This window comes from Vespula pensylvanica, chromosome 12 (genome assembly GCF_014466175.1).
Source record: "Vespula pensylvanica isolate Volc-1 chromosome 12, ASM1446617v1, whole genome shotgun sequence".
Classification (NCBI taxonomy): Eukaryota; Metazoa; Arthropoda; class Insecta; order Hymenoptera; family Vespidae; genus Vespula; species Vespula pensylvanica.
In genome coordinates this window covers 1,662,187-1,680,619 of record NC_057696.1, presented here as the reverse complement: position 1 = coordinate 1,680,619, position 18,433 = coordinate 1,662,187, and the positions used below count along the sequence as shown (strand labels likewise).

The window sequence follows — 18,433 nt, the reverse complement described above, 5'->3', positions numbered from 1 at the left end:
AAATGAAAGAAAGTGAGAAAGAGAATGAAATAAATAAAATAAAAAACGTTACCGAGTGCAGCAGGTGCTTTCCTTTTGCGTTTACGTGTCCAAACCTCGAAGCAATCTTCCAGTGCAAGATTCCAGTGTTTATCAAAGGCAGCCACGTACGCTTCCACGTGTCCTCGCACGCCACGTGCGTTTCTAGTGTAAACCTTAATTTGAAAACAAAATTAGACCGATCGTTCATCAAAATCGATTTATCAAAAAGTTGTAAAGAAGAAAAGAGAAAAGAAAGAAAAAACAAAAAGAAAAGAAACGAAGTTCTTTCGAAGTACGATATAAAACAAAAACAAGAAAAAAAGAGAAAAGAAAAGAATAGAAAGAAAAGACGAAAAGAATAAAATATATAACAAGTTGTATAATATAACGTTTCGTTGATAATTAATTAAGGGAATATAATTGAATTATTAATTGTTGGAATATTAGAAATACATACAATGTGTGTCTTTTCTTCAAAAAATGTATCCTTTCCTCAGAAGATAATAAAAAGAAAGAGAGAGAATAAGAGAATGAGAGAAAAAGAAAAGAAAAGAAAAAATATATATATATATATATATATATATATATATATATATATAGAGAGAGAGAGAGAGAGAGAGAGAGAGAGAAAGGAAGATAATACGAGTCGAGGTGAAATCGGTAGACAATTATATTCGCAGCTGCTGTTCGAAGGAAGGAACCTCGAAACGTATTCGGAATAACGAAAATACCAAGAGAAGGTTGTTTCGAGTTCTCGGTAAAAGGAAAAAAAAATAAGAGAAAAAAAAATAAAAGAAAAAAAGGAGAGAAAGGGGTTGGAGGGTGAAAAGAGTGAGAGAAAGAGAAAGAGAAAGAGAAAGAGAAAGAAAGAAAGAAAGATAGTAAAAAGAAAAGACAAAGATCGATTTAAACGACAAAAATCATTCTTATATATATATATATATATATATATATATATATATATATATATATATACAGAGAGAGAGAGAGATAGAATATATATATATATATACAGCAGCCTGATACGCGGAAGTATAGTTGTCGTGGCAAGGCCCCTGTCAATGCCTTTCGCGTTGGTATACTATGTACTACCTATGAACGCCATTGTCGCAATGAAAACTAATTGCAAGAAATAGATAGAAATAAAGATAGATAGAGATAATGATAAAGAGAGATAAAAAACAAAGAGAGAGAGAGAGAGAGAGAGAGAGAGAGAGAACATCAAAGTAGTATTCGATGCTGCTCACGCGTGAGCGTGTGTTCGTGCGTGACTCGTCGTCGCGTGCCTTCGATAGATCCACGATCTTAGAAATTTAATATATGTATATATATATCTACGTCTACGTCTACGTCTACGTCTACGTCTACGTCTACGTGTATCTGCATATGCATGTGTGTGTGAATGTCTATGTATATGTCCGTCTCTCTATACTTGTCACAGTTAACGCCATTGAGGAAAAGCAAGGCGTTATTGTGGATTAACTTGAAATCGATTCTAAGGAATCCTTAAGATTCTTTTACGATCCATCCTTGCTCGATCCAACGAGAAAGAAGATTCGATCGTTCGAAGGACGACGTACGCAAGCAAGATCGCCTTTATCGTCGCATAGAGCAAGTCGAGATTTTTCAAGGACCATCTATCTATCTTCTTGATCGTTAACTCACACGATTCTAAAAGGATCTCTGGACACGGAGATCGAAGGATCCTTTTTCATCGGTAGATTGATATTCTAGAAAATCGTACTTTTCGAAAGCCGATATTATATTATATTATGTGTGTGTGTGTGTATGCTTAATAAATTCTTTTAGTTTTATTTAGAAAAAGATATAAATATAATTCGATTGATAATAAAATGAATTTTTCTATTCGGATAAAATGAAATAGTTTTAATAATGATGACTTAATTCGTTCGAAATTAAAATCTCGACTTAATTATTTAGTTCGATTGTTTGATCGTTATTGTACAAATGCATTGAATTATTTTAACTTCCTGACGAACGTACGAACTTCTTTTTCTTTTTTGTTTTGTATTTTTTTTTTTTTTTTTTTTTTTTTTTTTATGAATTAAATGATATGAATCGGTCGTAATGACGTAAGAGTCATTATTATACTTCGTATTAGAATAATAAATGAAAAACAATCTAGTAAGTCATTTGTAAGTGGCTTTGAGAAAACAGAAAAAAGAGAGAATCAATTATTAAATGATATTAATAAAACGTTAAATTTTTTTTCTCTCTTTTTTTTTTCTTGCCAACGATCGTAAAGATTTTGTAAATTCTCCTTTTTTTTATCGCTTTTTTTTTTTTTAATAAATCGAACGCGGCGTAAGATGAAAATGGAAAACTATTAAAACATCGCATAATCATTTTCTTCTTGGTATCACAATAACGATCGTATGAAAATAATTTTCCTTGAGAATTAAATCAAACGTCGATATCCGTCGATTAAAAAATTCATCATTATTTTATATTCGCGTAACGATTAAAAAGACGGTTCTAATAGGTCACGTCGTAATTCAAAACGAACCGATGAACGAATCACCAATTAATAAACAACTATATTTAATATCATTCAAATGCGTATCCAATATTCTATATCTCTTCTTCACGATCGTTAAAATATTTATTTAAAAAAAGAAAAGAAAAAAGAAGTTAAAGAAAAGAAAGTACGACATAAATGATATTATTTATTATCGTTGTTCCATATATTATTTATCATTTATTAAAAAGATTTTAATTTTTGATATTCGTTAAAAAGAAAAAAATAAAGAAGGAAAAGAAAAAATTACGACACGAATGATTACAATTATTTATCATTTAATATTATAACATTCGAGTGCCGAGTAAAAAAATAAAAAAGGAAAAAAAAACAGAGTTTCTAATACACAGAATGTAGGTCGCTGAAGATAGATTGGTCAAGAAATAATAAAAAAAAAAAAAGAAGAAGAAAAAGAAGATATTGAATCGGAGTACGGTATTAAATGTGGAAGTTACATAATGATTCAATCGTTTCGTGATAATATCGTACGCAATTGGGAATGAGAACATGTGAACAAGTAGAAAGAGTAAGAAAGAGAGAGGTGTCCCTTTCAAGGAAAGAACTTTCTTCGTTGGTGAGACGAGTCTTTGAAGGTCAAGCGATCGTCTTTTACCGATCGTAAAGAGTCCTCTTTCCGGATGCAAATGGCTTCTCGTTGACGACGACCAACGATTAGGCTATACCTTCAAGGATAAGATCGATGATGATCTTACATGATTTTACATAGAAAAAAGAAGAAAAAAAAAGAAAAAAAGAGAGAGAGAGAAAAAGAAAGAGTGAGAAAAAATATATTGACCAATGAAATAACGATCCTACGAATATATATATATATATATATATATATATATGTATATGTATATGTAATGTAAATGTATATGTATATGTATCTCGCTCTACTAACTAACGACGAAAGTTAACGAAGGTAATTAATCAAGCCGAGTTACGCTCGTCATTGTCGCATGTACGATCTTTTAATGGATTCTAATTATGGAACCTGTTTTTAAATTGGAAATGGGAAGGAACGCGATACGGACGCGATCGTGAAAAGAATTGGGTCGACTAAAAAAGAAAGAAAGAGAAAGAGAAAGAGAAAGAAAAAGAAAGAGAGAGAAAAAGAGAGAGAGAGAAAAAGAGAGAGAGAGAGAGAGAGAGAGAGACAGATGAGAAAAACAACAACAAAAAATGGCGATCCTTTTATTGAGTTTTCTTTTTCTTTTCTTTTCTATGCCTCTGTTTCGTCGCTAATATCTAATTAGTCGAGCAAGAGAGAAAAAGATATAGAAAGAGAGAGAGAGAGAGAGATAGAGAGAGAGACAGAAAAAAAACGACAAGGAAAATAGCACTCGTTTTAGTCAATATTCTTTCTTTTTCAATTCTTTTTTCTTCTTTCTTCTTTTTGTTTTTTTTTTTTTTTTTAATTTTTTATTTTTTATCGATCATATATACATCGTTAATAATAGCACGAACGATAAATATAAATGTATATAGACAGATATCATTTGAAATGTCTTCTTATCTCTCTCTTTCTCTCTCTCTCTCTCTCTCACACTTTTTCTATCTCTCTGTTTCTTTCCTTTAATGCGTTTCTTAGTAAGAATAAACGGAGTTTGGAAAGTTAGCAATCGATTTCCAACTAGCCAGCTCGACCAACCGGACTTCCAAATCTAGAAGAACTGGATTTTAAAAGCGGAAAACGGAATCAATCATCATACCAAATCTTTACAATCGTTTCTTCTTTCTTTTTCTTTTTCTTTTTCTTTCTTTTCTTTTTTTATCATTATTTTTCCACCTTTTTCGGCTGTTTTTTTTTTTAGCTTCGTTGTTTTTCTTTTTCTTGTCCTTTTTTCTTTGTCTTTTTTATTATTTTTTTGTTTGCTATTTAACCGGTAACACAACATCGGATTTCTCTCGATTTGCTTTCTTATTGACGATCGAAATAGCTCATTTGAAATAGAACTAGATATTTTTAATGAGCTCTTAGTTAATCCTTCTTTTACTTTTTCTTTTTTCTTTTTCTTTTTTCTTTTTCGAAAGGTATCCGTAATATCTGTGATTAAATTGTGAATCGATTTTGTTCTTTCAAAAAGAGATATATAAAGTCAGTGGAAAGTCAATGAAGTAAAAAATATTTTTTGCTCCGATAAATAAACAGGATATTTTGTACAAAAGGAGGTTTACTAAAAAAGAGAGAGAGAGAGAGAGAGAGAGAGAAGGAAGAAATATATATATATATATATATATATACATATACATAAAATATTCTGTCGAAATTTTACATTTAAATACTTATCTAAAATTTAAAAACTTTATTTAAATTTAAACGGAATCAATAATCGAATAGTCACCTTTTTCCTTTCTTTTTTAGCTCGATTCGAAATGTACAATACGTTTGAAACTAATTAACAATAAAATCAAAATGAAATACTTATCTTTTCCGTAAAAAAAAAAAAAAAAGAAAAAAAAAACCAAGAGGAAAAAGAAGATATCTAAAATTACGATGTATAAAAGAGAACCTATAAATAATTAAATAGATAAATAAATAAATAAGTGAATGAATGAATGAATCAACGAATGAATGAATCAATGAATCGATTAATCAATCAATTAATTGATTAACTGATAAAAATAAAATCAGGAATATTCCCTGAAATAAATTTACTAATAACTAATATATCCAATTAATAATACAACGAAGATGTAAAAAAAAAAAAAAAAAAAAAAAAAAAAAAAAAAAAAAAAAAAAGAAAGAAGGGAAAGAAAAGAATGAAACTATTTGATCGAAAAAAAAAAAAGAAAAAAAAGAAAGAAAAAGAAAAAAGAAAAAAAAGAAGGAAAGAAAAGGAGAAGAAGAAGAAGAAGAAGAAGAAGGAAAAAAAGGAAGAAAAAAAAAAGAGAAAAGAAAAGGAAAGGAAAAAAAGGGACAAAGGTTCCCGATTATTCGTGTTGCCTTTGGAAGAAGAGAGAAGATCGTTCGACCTTGTCTTTTTGCGTCTCGAACGAAAACTTAAGAGGTACAAGGGATGACGAAAGGTTCCCCTTGCCCTCCTGACTAAGTTACCATGGCTACGAGTGTTGACCCCAGAAACGTTTTGCTTTCTCCTTTATATATATATATATATATATATATATATATATATATAAAGCATAGTATAGAATCGACGGTATACACAAGAAGACATAGGTCTTTCTAGGTAGCATAGTATATAATATCCCTTTCCACCCCCTTGAGTATGGTGCCCTTACGAAGGGCTGCCGCACGTGTCACTAGAGCTTCGAGTTTGTCGACACGCCGCACCATGCCGCGCTATGCTGGTCGAAAACGCGAAAGTGTGTCAGTCGCGTGTAATGTAGATACATACATACATATATGTACATAAGTGCGAGTCCCAGCGCACAATGCCAGGGGTCAGAAGAAGAAATGGCACGCGTAGGCGAGTTCTCTTGGATTCGTTGCTTTCAGGGCTGCCCACGAACTTTTCTCTCTCTCTCTCTTTTTCTTTTTTGGTTCTTTTCTTTTCTTTTCTTTTCTTTTTTGTCGCTTTATTTTACTTTTACATTTTGTTTCTATTTTTTTTTTTTTTCTATCCTTTTTATCATTTTTTTTCTTCTTTTGTTCTTTTTCATATGTGTAAGAAGTATAACATGGTCGATTTTTCGCGATCAGATCTCGATAGATCGCGATATATTTATGTATCGTATTTTGTGTGTGTGTGTGTTTAATTTTCTTTTCATTCCTTTCAGTTAAGTTAAAACGAATAATTTTCCATTCATGAATGTTCGATAATATTAGTTATCATTTTAATGGTATTATTGTTATTTATTTTATTTCTTTCATTTTGCTTTTTATTTATCTTGATATATTTATATTTATAGTATTATTTTAATGATATAGTATTGGTAGTATTGCAGTATTCTTATGATATAATATAGTACTTTATTGAAACTATAAGTAGAGTATAATTCTATAATAAAGTATAATACTGTATTTAATACTATAAATACAACATAATGGTTTTAAAAATAAGTATATTATATTTCTATTCTTTCAATACAGTACGATACAATATAACACTATAAAAGTAGTATAATATAATACTAATATTATATAAATATATATATATATATATCGTATATATTTCAAAATTTCTTACATAAACAACTACTATAATAAATATTATTATGAACAAATCATCTATAATGATCGTATTAGCAAATGATTTAATATTCGTTGAAAAAATGGAAAAATAAGAAAGAAGATAAGAAAATATTCGATCAGAAAAAAAAAAGAAAAAGAAAAGATAAATCTTTTTTTAACAATCGACAAAACAGAAATTCGTGACCTACCTTGATACGTATCCTACTTTCCATGCATTCATAGAGCATTCCTAACGGTCCAAGGATCTTCGGCATTTTCGTTAGAACATTAGATCCCTCTTTGAATTTCTTACCACGTCCTATCGTCTTTGATCTTTCTGGATCTTCTTGGCCTGCAAACATATACATACATACATATATACATACATGCATACATACTTAAGATTACCTGCTATTATCGACATTGAAATCAGGTTCTCTAATCTTTTCTCTTACTTATTAGATCTTGAAGGTATTTTAAATGAGAAACCTACGATTTCTGGTATTGGTTGAAAAGAGAGAAACTGAGAGAGAGAGAGAGAGAGAGAGAATTTCTTATTGTACACCGGCGATCGCGTTGACACCTAATTACGTGACTTCAACGATACTTATACGACTATACCGATAAGATAAGTAATTACGCGATGTGTAGTCATAAATAAAACGAGTATTGCTATAAGCTATAATTTAGTGTGCGTATCATATCGATCCCTCGCTTTATTCTTGTCATTATTTCAAAAAAAAAAAAAAAAAAAAAAAAAAAAAGAAAAGAAAAGAAAAGAAAAAGAAAAGAGAACGAAAAAGAAAAGAAAAAAATTTAATACAAGAGAACAATTTCCTTCCATTCTTTTTTCCTCTTTTCCCATTTTTCTTTTCTTTCTTTTCTTGTTTCTTTCTTTTTTTCTCTCGTTTAAACGTATCCCAGGAAAGATCAGTATTTGTTTTAAAGATCTAAGTTCAAATCTCTTTAATGACGGAATATTACTATTTCAACGAACAAACTATATACTTGTTTGAAATTGAAACGACGTCATTTTGTATCTATATACAGATAGTTATATATACATATGTATTCCTCGTTACGTATAATGCAGTCATTAGATATACATATATGCATTCATTAAACGTTTAATGGACAAACTATACTTGTTTCAAATTGATACAACGTCATTTTATATTTATATGGATATATAGATATTTTATTCATTAGATATTGAATAAACAAACTATATGTAGTTGTTTTAAATTGAAACGATGATTTTCTATCTATCTATCTATCTATCTATCTATCTGTCTATCTATCTATGTGAATATGTATATATTATACACACACATATTGTGTATGTGTGTGTGTGTGTGTGTGTGTGTGTACATGTATATGCGTATTCTGAAAGTTTGCTTATATTTCTACTATATAAATCGGATCCTTTGGTCGAGCAACGATCTTATCGAAGCATCGATTTCTTCCGATCGCATGTTCTACTCCATTCTTCCCGTTTTTATCATAAAATTACGCCACCGCGACGTCGATATTATCGACCAGTCTACCGGAACAACTTGCGTCCATTCTTTTTCTTTTCCCTTCTTTTCTTTTCTTTTCTTTTCTTTTTTTCTTTTTTCGAGAATCTTATATTAGGGACAATGTTCAATATAAAACCAATACGATCTTCCCGCCATATGTTCATTGGTCCAATTTCTTTGGCGGGAAAATTCAAATCAACAGAAGTATCAGAAATACTTTCTTTTTTTAATTTTTATATATTGGATTATTTAGACGAAAGAAAAAAGTATATGGACAATCTGTGTAAATTGTTTTGTTGTTTCTCTCCTCTCATTTTGTTTTTTGATCATTAAAACATTTAGAAAGTTTCAGTTCGAATTGTTTGTGAGCGGATTTAAAATGCGACATGTTGACGGTACTATTTAGCGAGAAAATTTGAATTTTGCAAATTTTTTCTTTGCTATACTTTATCTTTCTTTGAGGACGGATTAGGGGAAAGAGAAGAAGAGATAGATACAGACAGTATCGTTATTTTCAGTTTTAAATCGATCGCGAATCATTTGAACAAGTTATAATTTTTTTATTTTCGAGTTGATCCATAAGATGGAATCATCTTTCAATTTAGAATTAATCGATCGATGATCGATTAATGAGAGAATCAGATATCAGTCGAGTCGAAATTTTTCGCATTAACTTTTCTTTTTCTTTTTATGAAAAATCCGATACAGAAGACGATTAAATGAAAACTTTATGCGATTCTTGTTCGAGAACTGTTGATCGACGGTTGGGGCATTCTCCACTGACAAACATTTCAAAAAGAATGTTCATTTTTTCATACTTTCGCTATTGCGAATAGAACTAATTAGGTATAGACTACATAGGAAATTTGCAACTCGGCAAAATATTTATAAAAACATTTATCCTCGAATAAATCAAATGTCTAATTTACGCTAAAAATCAATGCGATATTTGTTACATGATTCCGTTCAGTCAACTCTTCTTAACGAAGAATTCTAATACAAAATTGACCTCATTTTCGTCTTCATATTTAATTTCCTTAAAAAAGGAAAAAGACGTAGAAAAAATAAAGAAAGAAAGGAAGAGCCAAGAATATATATTATCGCGATTAGTCCTTTTAAGTATTAAACTAACAAATATTAAACGTACGTTTTAATCGTGTTTTAATTAATGATAATAATAAAAAAAAAAGAAGAAGAAGAAGAAGAAAAAGAAAAATCATTATGTAATTACAAATTTTCTCGTCGATCGTCGATAAGAGCAAAAAAGAAAAAGAAAAAAGTCCGAACAAACAAACAAACAAACAAACGAAGGAACAAACGAACAATAAAAGAATTCATTTCGTTTAGAGCCATTTAGAAAAGGACATTATTCGAAAATAATATCGTCGATCGCGGAAATATCGATGTGACTAACAATATAAGTGCGGCCCTGCGGTCGTGGCGCGGAAAGAGGAACGCTGCAAAGTTACGTAAAGGCTCTCGGCGAGCTGCTCTACGCTGCACATCGCACACGAGTGCACTTATTTTCTCTCCCTCTCCCTCTCTCTTTCCCTCTGTACCTCCCAACTCCTCTACCACCCTCTCTCTTTCTCTCTCTCTCTCTCTCTCTCTCTCTCTCTCTCTCTCTATCTTTCTCCCTCTCTCTCTATCTTTTTCCCTCTCTCTGTCTTCCTTTCTCCGCCACCTCTTCTTCTTCTTCTTGTACCCCCCACTTCTCGAACCTCTCTCTTTCTCTCTCTCTCTCTCTGTTTCTAACGTGGCGGTGCGACAAACGCGTCCGATCTTAGCGTTATTTACGTGCAAGTGCGAGCAAGAGGTCCGATTCCAATTGGCTTTCTCCGATAACTTTCATCCACCTTAAGAAACGTAAAAGAAAGATATATATATATATATATATATATATATATAGAGAGAGAGAGAGAGAGAGAGAGAGATGTAGTGTTCTCTTTCTGTCTCTTTCTCATACACGTATACTATCTCTCTCTTTGATTTGCTAGCTAAGTGATCGACCACTCTTTTCCACCTTTCTTTGTTTCTTTCCGCGTTTCTTGTGCGCGTGAGCACACGTTACTTTCACTATCCTGCCGATCCGATTTCCACGGAAAATCAAGAAAAAGTGTGAGGAAAAGAGACAGATAGAAATAGAGATAGGGAGAGAGATAGAGATAGAAATAGAAATAGAAATAGAAATACAGAGAGAGAGAGAGAGAGGTGGGTGGAAGTGCGGTGTGGGGAACTATGAAGGAAAGGGATATCAATGTTTTATCTTTAGGGAGGGTTGTACGTATCCTTCACACACACACACACACACTCCCGTATGCACGCATGTATACGCATCTTTGACGTATAGAATAAGATTTGTTTAGGATACTGCGAATATTTCTACAAATTGGAATGCAAAATATTTGCAGAATGGTAAAATATATGTATGTATGTATGTATGTATATATATATATATTAGGGTTCGTTCTACGTATATAATACAAACATGAAAAGTTTCTAGATCGAATGAAAAACTTTCTAGATGATATTAATCATCTGCGATTTATTTTTTCTTCGAGTTTCCTAATCGAATACGGATTTTTAGTTTCTTTGTTCTCTTTTCCAGTTTCTCTATCTAATCTAGTTCTAACCAGAAAATCTTGTTATTTTATTATCTAAAAAAAAGAAAAACGAAAAAAGGAAGTAGAATCGATATTATCGACATTTAAAATCATCTAGGATCTTTCGAACCATCTGAATACTTTTTCTTTTTTTCTTCATCCTGCATTTGCAAAAGGGAAAGAGAATTTATTCGTAAGATTTAAAAGTCTGTATTTAAAATTATCTCCTATCGTTTTTTTTTCTCTTTTTTTTCTATCTCTTATTTTTTATTTTTTCATTTTTTTTTTTTTTTTTTTTTTTTTTTTTTTTTTTTTTTTTTTTTTAATTCTTTTTTCGTCAAAATAATCATATATGCAGATTATAAAGGAATATTCTTTGATAGATATTAAAAATATTTTCAAGATATTTCGGGTCAACGTAAATGAAGGACTCCGCAATATATATATATATATATATATATATATATATATATATAATCCGTTAAAAGATTTTTTCTTTTTCATTTTTTTCTTTTTATTTATTTATAGATAATAAAAAATTTGTCATTTTTATGGTCTTTAGAATAATGAAAGATCACTAAAGATAGAAACGTAAGATGGATGTAAGATATAAAAATTGAATAACGATCTTTTTTTTTTTTTTCTTTTTTCTTCCACTTCTTCTTCTTCTTTCTTTCTCGAAGAGAATAAATATTTTTTTGTTTATAATTTATAAAAAAAAAAAAAGAAAAGATTTTATTTATACTCTACGGAGGGAATGATATAATTAAAATTAAATTAAATTAAAAATTAATTAACATACATTATCGAGATAATAATTAAATTAAAAGGAAGATATATATTTTATGAAAAAATATATTAGTGTGTATTTATTAATACAATCTAGAACATCGCACAGAGAAAACTAAATCAAATTAAATCATATCGAATCGAATCGAATCGAATCGAATCAAAATCTAATTTAATTAAATTCAATTTAATTTAATTGATATATCTAAGAAAAAAGAAAAAGTTGAATTAATTAAAAGGAAGAATTTTTTTTTTTCTTTTTTTATCCTTTCTCTTCTATTTTAAGAAAATTGCGAGAGAGAATAAAGATATTTATAAGAAAAGCTTAAAAGTTACATATGTATGTGTATAGCTATATATATATACATATATATATATATATGTATATATATATATATTTATTTATCGAGTCGGTCACGTACGTAAGAAAATAAAAAGAAAGAGAAAAACAGAGAGAGCAAAAAAAAGAAAAGAAAAAGGAAGATGTTCGTCGTAAAACGAGTTATCAAAATTATTCTTCACCCTCCATCTCTCTCTTTCTCTCTTTCTCTCTTTCTCACTCACCTCTCTTAAAACCATCCGCCCGCATTCACTCGAAAGTCGTCGTACGCGTTTTACGGCGATTTAACGCAACGTATAAAAGCCGAGTCAGCTGGAATATTTACTTCAGGCAAGAAAGGGCCGCCCCTGTGTGTTTACGATAGCCGTGTGCCTTTCCAGCTTCACTTTTCTCTCTCTCTCTTTCTCTCTTGCACATTCTAGATTTCTCTCTTATCCTCTCTTTTTCTTCTTCTTCTTCTTCTTCTTCTTCTTCTTCGTCTTCTTCTTCTTCTTCTCCTTCTTCTTCTTCCTGGTGTTCGCGAAAGAGAGTGAGTCAGTCTTTCTAGCTCAAGCACAGCAAGTTTAGAAACGTTGCCTACGAGATGAACGAAAAGAAAGAGAGAAAAAGAGAAAGAAAGAAAGAGAGAGAGAAAAGTAGTAATCCAGCTTTCGACTTTTTCTTTTACTTTCTTTCCTCCGATTCTCCGGACGTTTTCTTTCGCGCGCTCGTAACGCTCCGTACCACCAAAGAAGAGTAGGGAGAGAGAAGATAACGAGAGAACGTGTTCACGTGCGTGAACCACGGAGAGAACCGTTAGGATCGCGACTGCTGAGAATAAGAGAGAGAAAGAGAGAAAAAGAGAGAGAGAGAGAGAGAGAGAGAGAGAGAGAGAGTTGCTGTGGTGGAGGCCACGCAGAACGGTCGCTCTATCTTCTCAACCTTCTCATTCTCATCCACCTCCTACTCTATGATTTTCTTTCTTTCTTTCTTTCTTTCTTTCTTTCTATCTTTGTTTTTTTTCTCTTAGTTTTTATATATTTTTTTCCTTCTCTTCTTCTTCTTCTTTTTTATTTTTTTGTTGTTGTCATTTACTTTATTTTATTTTATTTTATTTTATTTTAGTTTAGTTTAGTTTAGTTTAGTTTAGTTTAGTTTAGTTTAGTTCAGTTTAGTTTATTTCATTGGATTGATTATTATATCTTATTAATAAATTTATTGGAGGTTTTTATGAAGTAGGTTTTTTATCAGTTTTTTATTTTTTAAAATCGATGGATATTATTTACATGGGGGATTGAAGGAAGATAGAATATGTTATCTATTTTTTGTTAACGTTAACGTCGTCGTGATTGTTAATGGTTTTTTATTTCTTGTCAAATGAATTTATAGCTTGGTTTTCTTTTTGAATTTGTTGAATGTTTTTAGACATTATTTTCTTGGGATTTATGATCTTTTTCTTTTCTTTTTCTCTTTTATTTATTTATTTATTTATTTATTTTTTTTTTTTTTGTTAATATTCTTATCAAATGAATTTATCGAGTAGACGAATTTATGGCAGATTTCGATTTGGTTCATTATGACACTGATATGATAATGCGAAAGAAATCTGATAGAATTTTCGAATTAGTTGGAAATTATTTTGTTTTTGGAAATATTGTTGCTATATCTGTTTTTTTTTTATCAATATTGCTATCCTGATTGTTATCGATGATTATTATCGAACAAATATATATTCTCACAAAATAATGATACAACTTAAAGATTTTTCGAAATAGATAAAAATCATTGTCCCATTATCGTCGTCCTCGGACAATAATATCAATGATTATTTTATTTCGTTTTCTTTTTTTTGCAAATACACACATTAAAAAAAGACGAATTTCAATACCTAATCACTCTTAATCACTTTTCAAGAATAAAATGTCAATCATTCTCGAGTGTCATTCTTCCTTCTCAATTATCATTATCTTCAACATCGAATGATTATCATCAAATCAAATAGAATTTATTATATAAGAAAAAGGAATCTTGAATGATCAACACTCGAAACCACTTTCCAACAATGAGACGACAATCATTCTCAAGTTTCATTATCTTTCTTTTTTTCTCTCTTTTTCTTTTTCATTATCATCGAATCATCGTCCTCGTCATCGTTATTTATATATTATTTCCATGAAAAAAATAAATCTTAATATCAGAATATAAGAATGTCTTCCGAATTAAATATTAATCATTTCTCTTTCTCTCTTTTTCTCTCTTTCATAATTACCATTAATAATTTTCATTGAAAAACGAAACACTACCATATTATCATTTTCTAAATAACATAAAAATCATTCACCCTCATTCTCTATTCTATCATCACCATCATCGTAAACAATGTTCATGAAATAAACATTAAAAAACGAGATCTTTCAAAGCAAAACCTCGAAATTACATAAAACTTACTCGCTCTCTTTCTTTTTCATTAGCATCATTATCATCATTACCAATAATATCTATAAACAAGTACGTTCAAAAGCAAAATCTTATCAGCAAAAAACCTTGCAAAAATTACATAAAACATTCTTTTTCTTTCTCCCTATTTCTATCTCTCTCTTTTTAATAACGTTAACATCGTTATTCATCACTATTACGATCATCATCCTCATCTTCATCATCCTCGTAGTCGTCATCGTCATTGGGTAGACGCAGGTGGGTACGACGGCCCCTGGAGAATGTTCTCGCAGGTGGAGCACCACCTTCATCCTCTCTTCGCGTGAACACCGTGCTCGAACGAAATATCGAAGCAACAGACAGAGAGAGAGAGAGAGAGAGAGAGAGAGAGAGAGAGAGAGAGAGAGAGAGAGAGAGAGAGACAAGAGTGAAAGAGAGAAAGAAAAAGATGGTAACAGAAAGGAAAGTGGTGGGGAGTAGAGCCCTATGTGTGCTCGCGGATGATCCCCAGGTTGAGTCGCGCTGGGTTCAACGTCCTGCCGGGCAGCGCACCCGAGGCAGGCAGTCGAGCAGCCACCAGACCTCTCTACACATATACATACACGTATACATACACGTATACATAGAGACATAGACATACATACACACACACATATATAAATATAGGGAGATATATAACCACACGCATTTGCACGACGAACACATGTATGAATTCATATATGCATATACGATACGTCTACGTTCTATTATGTGTATATATATATATATATAAATATATATACATATTATGCTTATTATATACTTATTCGATTATATATGTATGTATGAAAGTATTATATTATATATATAAGCATAGAGCATGTTCTACACACCCTCCTTATGTTATATAGTCTAGTACATATTTGTATATGTGTGTATGTAAATATGTATGTATGTATGTATGTTGTGTGTAGGGTACATCAGCTTCGTTGGCGAGTCTCGTAGGTACTGTTACTTTTCCGCGACCAGGCCCTTTGCCCTCTCTCTCCTCTCTCTCTCTATCTCTCTCTCTCTCTCTTTCTCTCTCTCCCTCTCTCTTTCTCTCTCTCTCTCTCTCATTTTCTCTGTCTATCTCTTTCTATCTAGCGTACATTCTCAAGAATCGTTCCTTATGTGAAAACGGTATTCTCGGTTTTGTTACTAATACTCAAAATCGTAAATTTCTTCTTTCGTATATCTTCGAAAAAGATAGGGAAATAGAGAAATAGAAAAATAGAGATAGATAGTGATACATAAACATATATAGAGAGAAAGAGAGAGAGAGAGAGAGAGAGAGATCTCATCTCTTTTAATGATGATCAACGTTATAACGGAGTCCAATTGTTATTCTCAGTTGTCATTGATACTCCAAAATTGTCATCTTCCTCATCCGTATATATTCAAGAGTGAAAGAGTGAATGAATATGTACGTGCGTATATGCGTATGAGAGAGAAAGAAAAGGAGAGAAAGAGAGAGAGAGAGAGATGGGAAACAAGAGAAAGGGAAAAGAGATAGAAGAAGATATCTCATCTTCTAGAGGAAAAGGGGTGAGCAAACGAGATTCCGGAATAAAGGAGAAATCACTCTTACTGTTATATAGCGATACATACTGTATGATAGTGATATTGAGAAGTGGAAAAAGAAAAACAAGAGGAGTAAAAAAGAAACAAAAAAATAAAAGAAAGCAAAACAAACAAAAAATGGTTGATAGCGACACGTGAGGTTACTCACGTAGTCGATACTCGAGCGCATTTCATTTCGTTCATATTTCTAATCTCTAAAGAATAAAACAAAACAAAACAAAAAATATATATATATATATATATACATATTATGTAGAAGTAAGAGTAAGAAGAATGCGAAGAATGGATAGAGAAGTAAAAAGAAGAAAAAGAAGAAGAAGAAGTAGTAGAAGAAGAAGAAGAAAAAGAAGAAGAGAAAGAAGGAGAGGGAGAGATGGACAGACAGAGAAATAAGATAGATAAATAGATAGAGACAGAGACAGACATACGTACAGACAGAGAGAGAGAGAGAGAAAAAGAGAAAGAAAGATAGAGAGAAAGAAATGGAAGAAGGAGGAGGAAGGTTGGGTGTGTAAAAGGGGGATGAAAAAAACTTAGCGATTCGACGTGCTCGATAGTACAGTCATCTGTTACAGAAAGACGTCGCGTCGTTGGGATAGGTCGAGTTAGTGTATAGCGAGAGAAAGAGAGAGAGAGAGAGAGAAAGAGAGAGAAAGAGGGAGAGAGAAAATGATAGAGAGCGAAAGAGAGTGAGAAAGAGAGAGAGAGAGAATGATAGAGAGCGAGTGAGAGGGAAATAGGGAGAGAGAGAGAATGATAGAGAGCGAAAGAGAGCGAGTGAGAGAGAAATAGAGAAATAGAGAGAGGAGAGGGTGGTAGGGTAAGAGGTGAAGGCTTGAGAAGAGGTGAGGGCGAGGCGGTACGCTCGGCCACGAATGGCCGAGGAATTGGATCGTCCGGTCTACCGGGTGTCGCAGACTTTTCTCTTCTTCTACTTCTACTTCTACTTCTACTTCTATAATATTTCGTACTATGTCTATCTTTCTTACTCTATTTTTCTATATCTACTCTTTCTCTGTGTGTGTGTGTGTATCTCTCTCTCTCTCTCTCTCTTGGTTCGTTTGTCTGTCTCTATAATTCTTTCTTTTTTATATCAACATAGTTATATTAGCGTTGGTGAAAAGAGAGAAAAGGAACGGCGAAAGGGAAAGAAAGAAGGAATGGGAAGAAAAACTGGAAAAGTCGAGTTGTCAGGCGGAGAAAATGAATTTCTAACTACGACATGTGTATGTAGCTATGATAACGTTCGATTCCGTTACTCAAGAGGGAGAGGAAGAAAGAGAGAGAGAGAAAGAGAGAGAGAGAAAGAGAGAGAGAGAGAGAGAGAGATTCAACGTGTATTTTGCGTATTTATATATATATGTATGTATGTATGTTTGTATGTATATATGTATATACTATAAGTACATATATATATACATATATACACACGCATGGTTTGGATGCAAGCAGATGGATGTGTATTCTCTCGGTTGGAGAATTCAGACGTTGCTGGTAAGACTCGAAGAAAGATTTTACTCGTTCCTCTTCTTCGTCTTCGTCTTCGTCTTCGTCTTCGTCGTTATCGTCGTCGTCGTAGTCGTCGTCGTTGTGACGTGTTTCAGGAATCGTCGCGACGACGTAAAGGCAAAAGTATGTCACGTTGCGTCAGGTCAGGAAGAAATCTCTCTGGCGGAGGCCAGACCTCTCTCCTATATACGTACTACGAAACGAAGAAGAAGAAGAAGAAGAAAAAGGATGAGGAGGAGAAGAAGAAGAAGAAGAGGGAGGTGAAGGTGGAGTAGGTGGAGGAAGAGATGGAGGTGGAGATGAAGGAGGAGGAGGTAAAGGAGGAGGAGGTGCCAGAGGAATCGCACTTACTCGGCTCGAGTTTCGCTCTGGAGATTATCAGGAATTCCAAGAATGAAACAACTCTCCGGTAAACTTAGTTTCGATGATCCATCGATCAATCAATCTACGAATTTATCTTTTTATTCGTTTCGTTACGATCAACATCTGTCTCTCTTTCTCTCTTTCTCTGTGGGTGTATATATATATGTATGTATAATTAAATATGCGAGTATTGATAATTATTACGAGTATGAGTTACAAGTATTCGTAATAGTTATATATAGATAAAAATATATACGTATATAATATATTATTAAATAAGTAGGTATTTATTGAGATTGAAATAAGATTGGTAAGATACTCAAAGAAATTAGATGATCTCTGGCGAATACTATTTATTTGTATACGTGAGTTATAATGAAAGTGTGTGTAATAAAAAATGTAAAAGAAGAAATATATATATATATATATATATATATATATATATATACATAAAAAGAGTAAAAAAGAAACAAATTCGATTCGATATATATATATATATATCAAATTCGATATTCGATAAGATATATCAGATATGTGAATATCTTATGATTGAGAAGTTTCATTGAAGAATTTTTCAAGTTTTCTCTCTTCTTTTTT

At 31.7% G+C, this 18,433-nt stretch overlaps 2 protein-coding genes across 3 annotated transcripts in view; one reads left to right on the top strand and one right to left on the bottom strand.

Moving 5' to 3' along the window:
- LOC122633345 (ecdysone-induced protein 74EF) overlaps positions 1-18,433 on the top strand; it is a 215,419-nt gene that overhangs the window by 49,469 nt on the left and 147,517 nt on the right. The window lies entirely within an intron of this gene.
- Positions 1-18,433, bottom strand: part of LOC122633589 (U7 snRNA-associated Sm-like protein LSm11) — a 63,680-nt gene that overhangs the window by 42,417 nt on the left and 2,830 nt on the right. Inside the window, exons 3-4 of the mRNA XM_043821620.1 lie at positions 6,905-7,047; positions 53-194 (exon numbers count right to left, since the gene is read on the bottom strand). Coding sequence (XP_043677555.1) covers positions 53-194; positions 6,905-7,047 — 285 coding nt within the window. The remainder of the gene's footprint in view (positions 1-52; positions 195-6,904; positions 7,048-18,433) is intronic.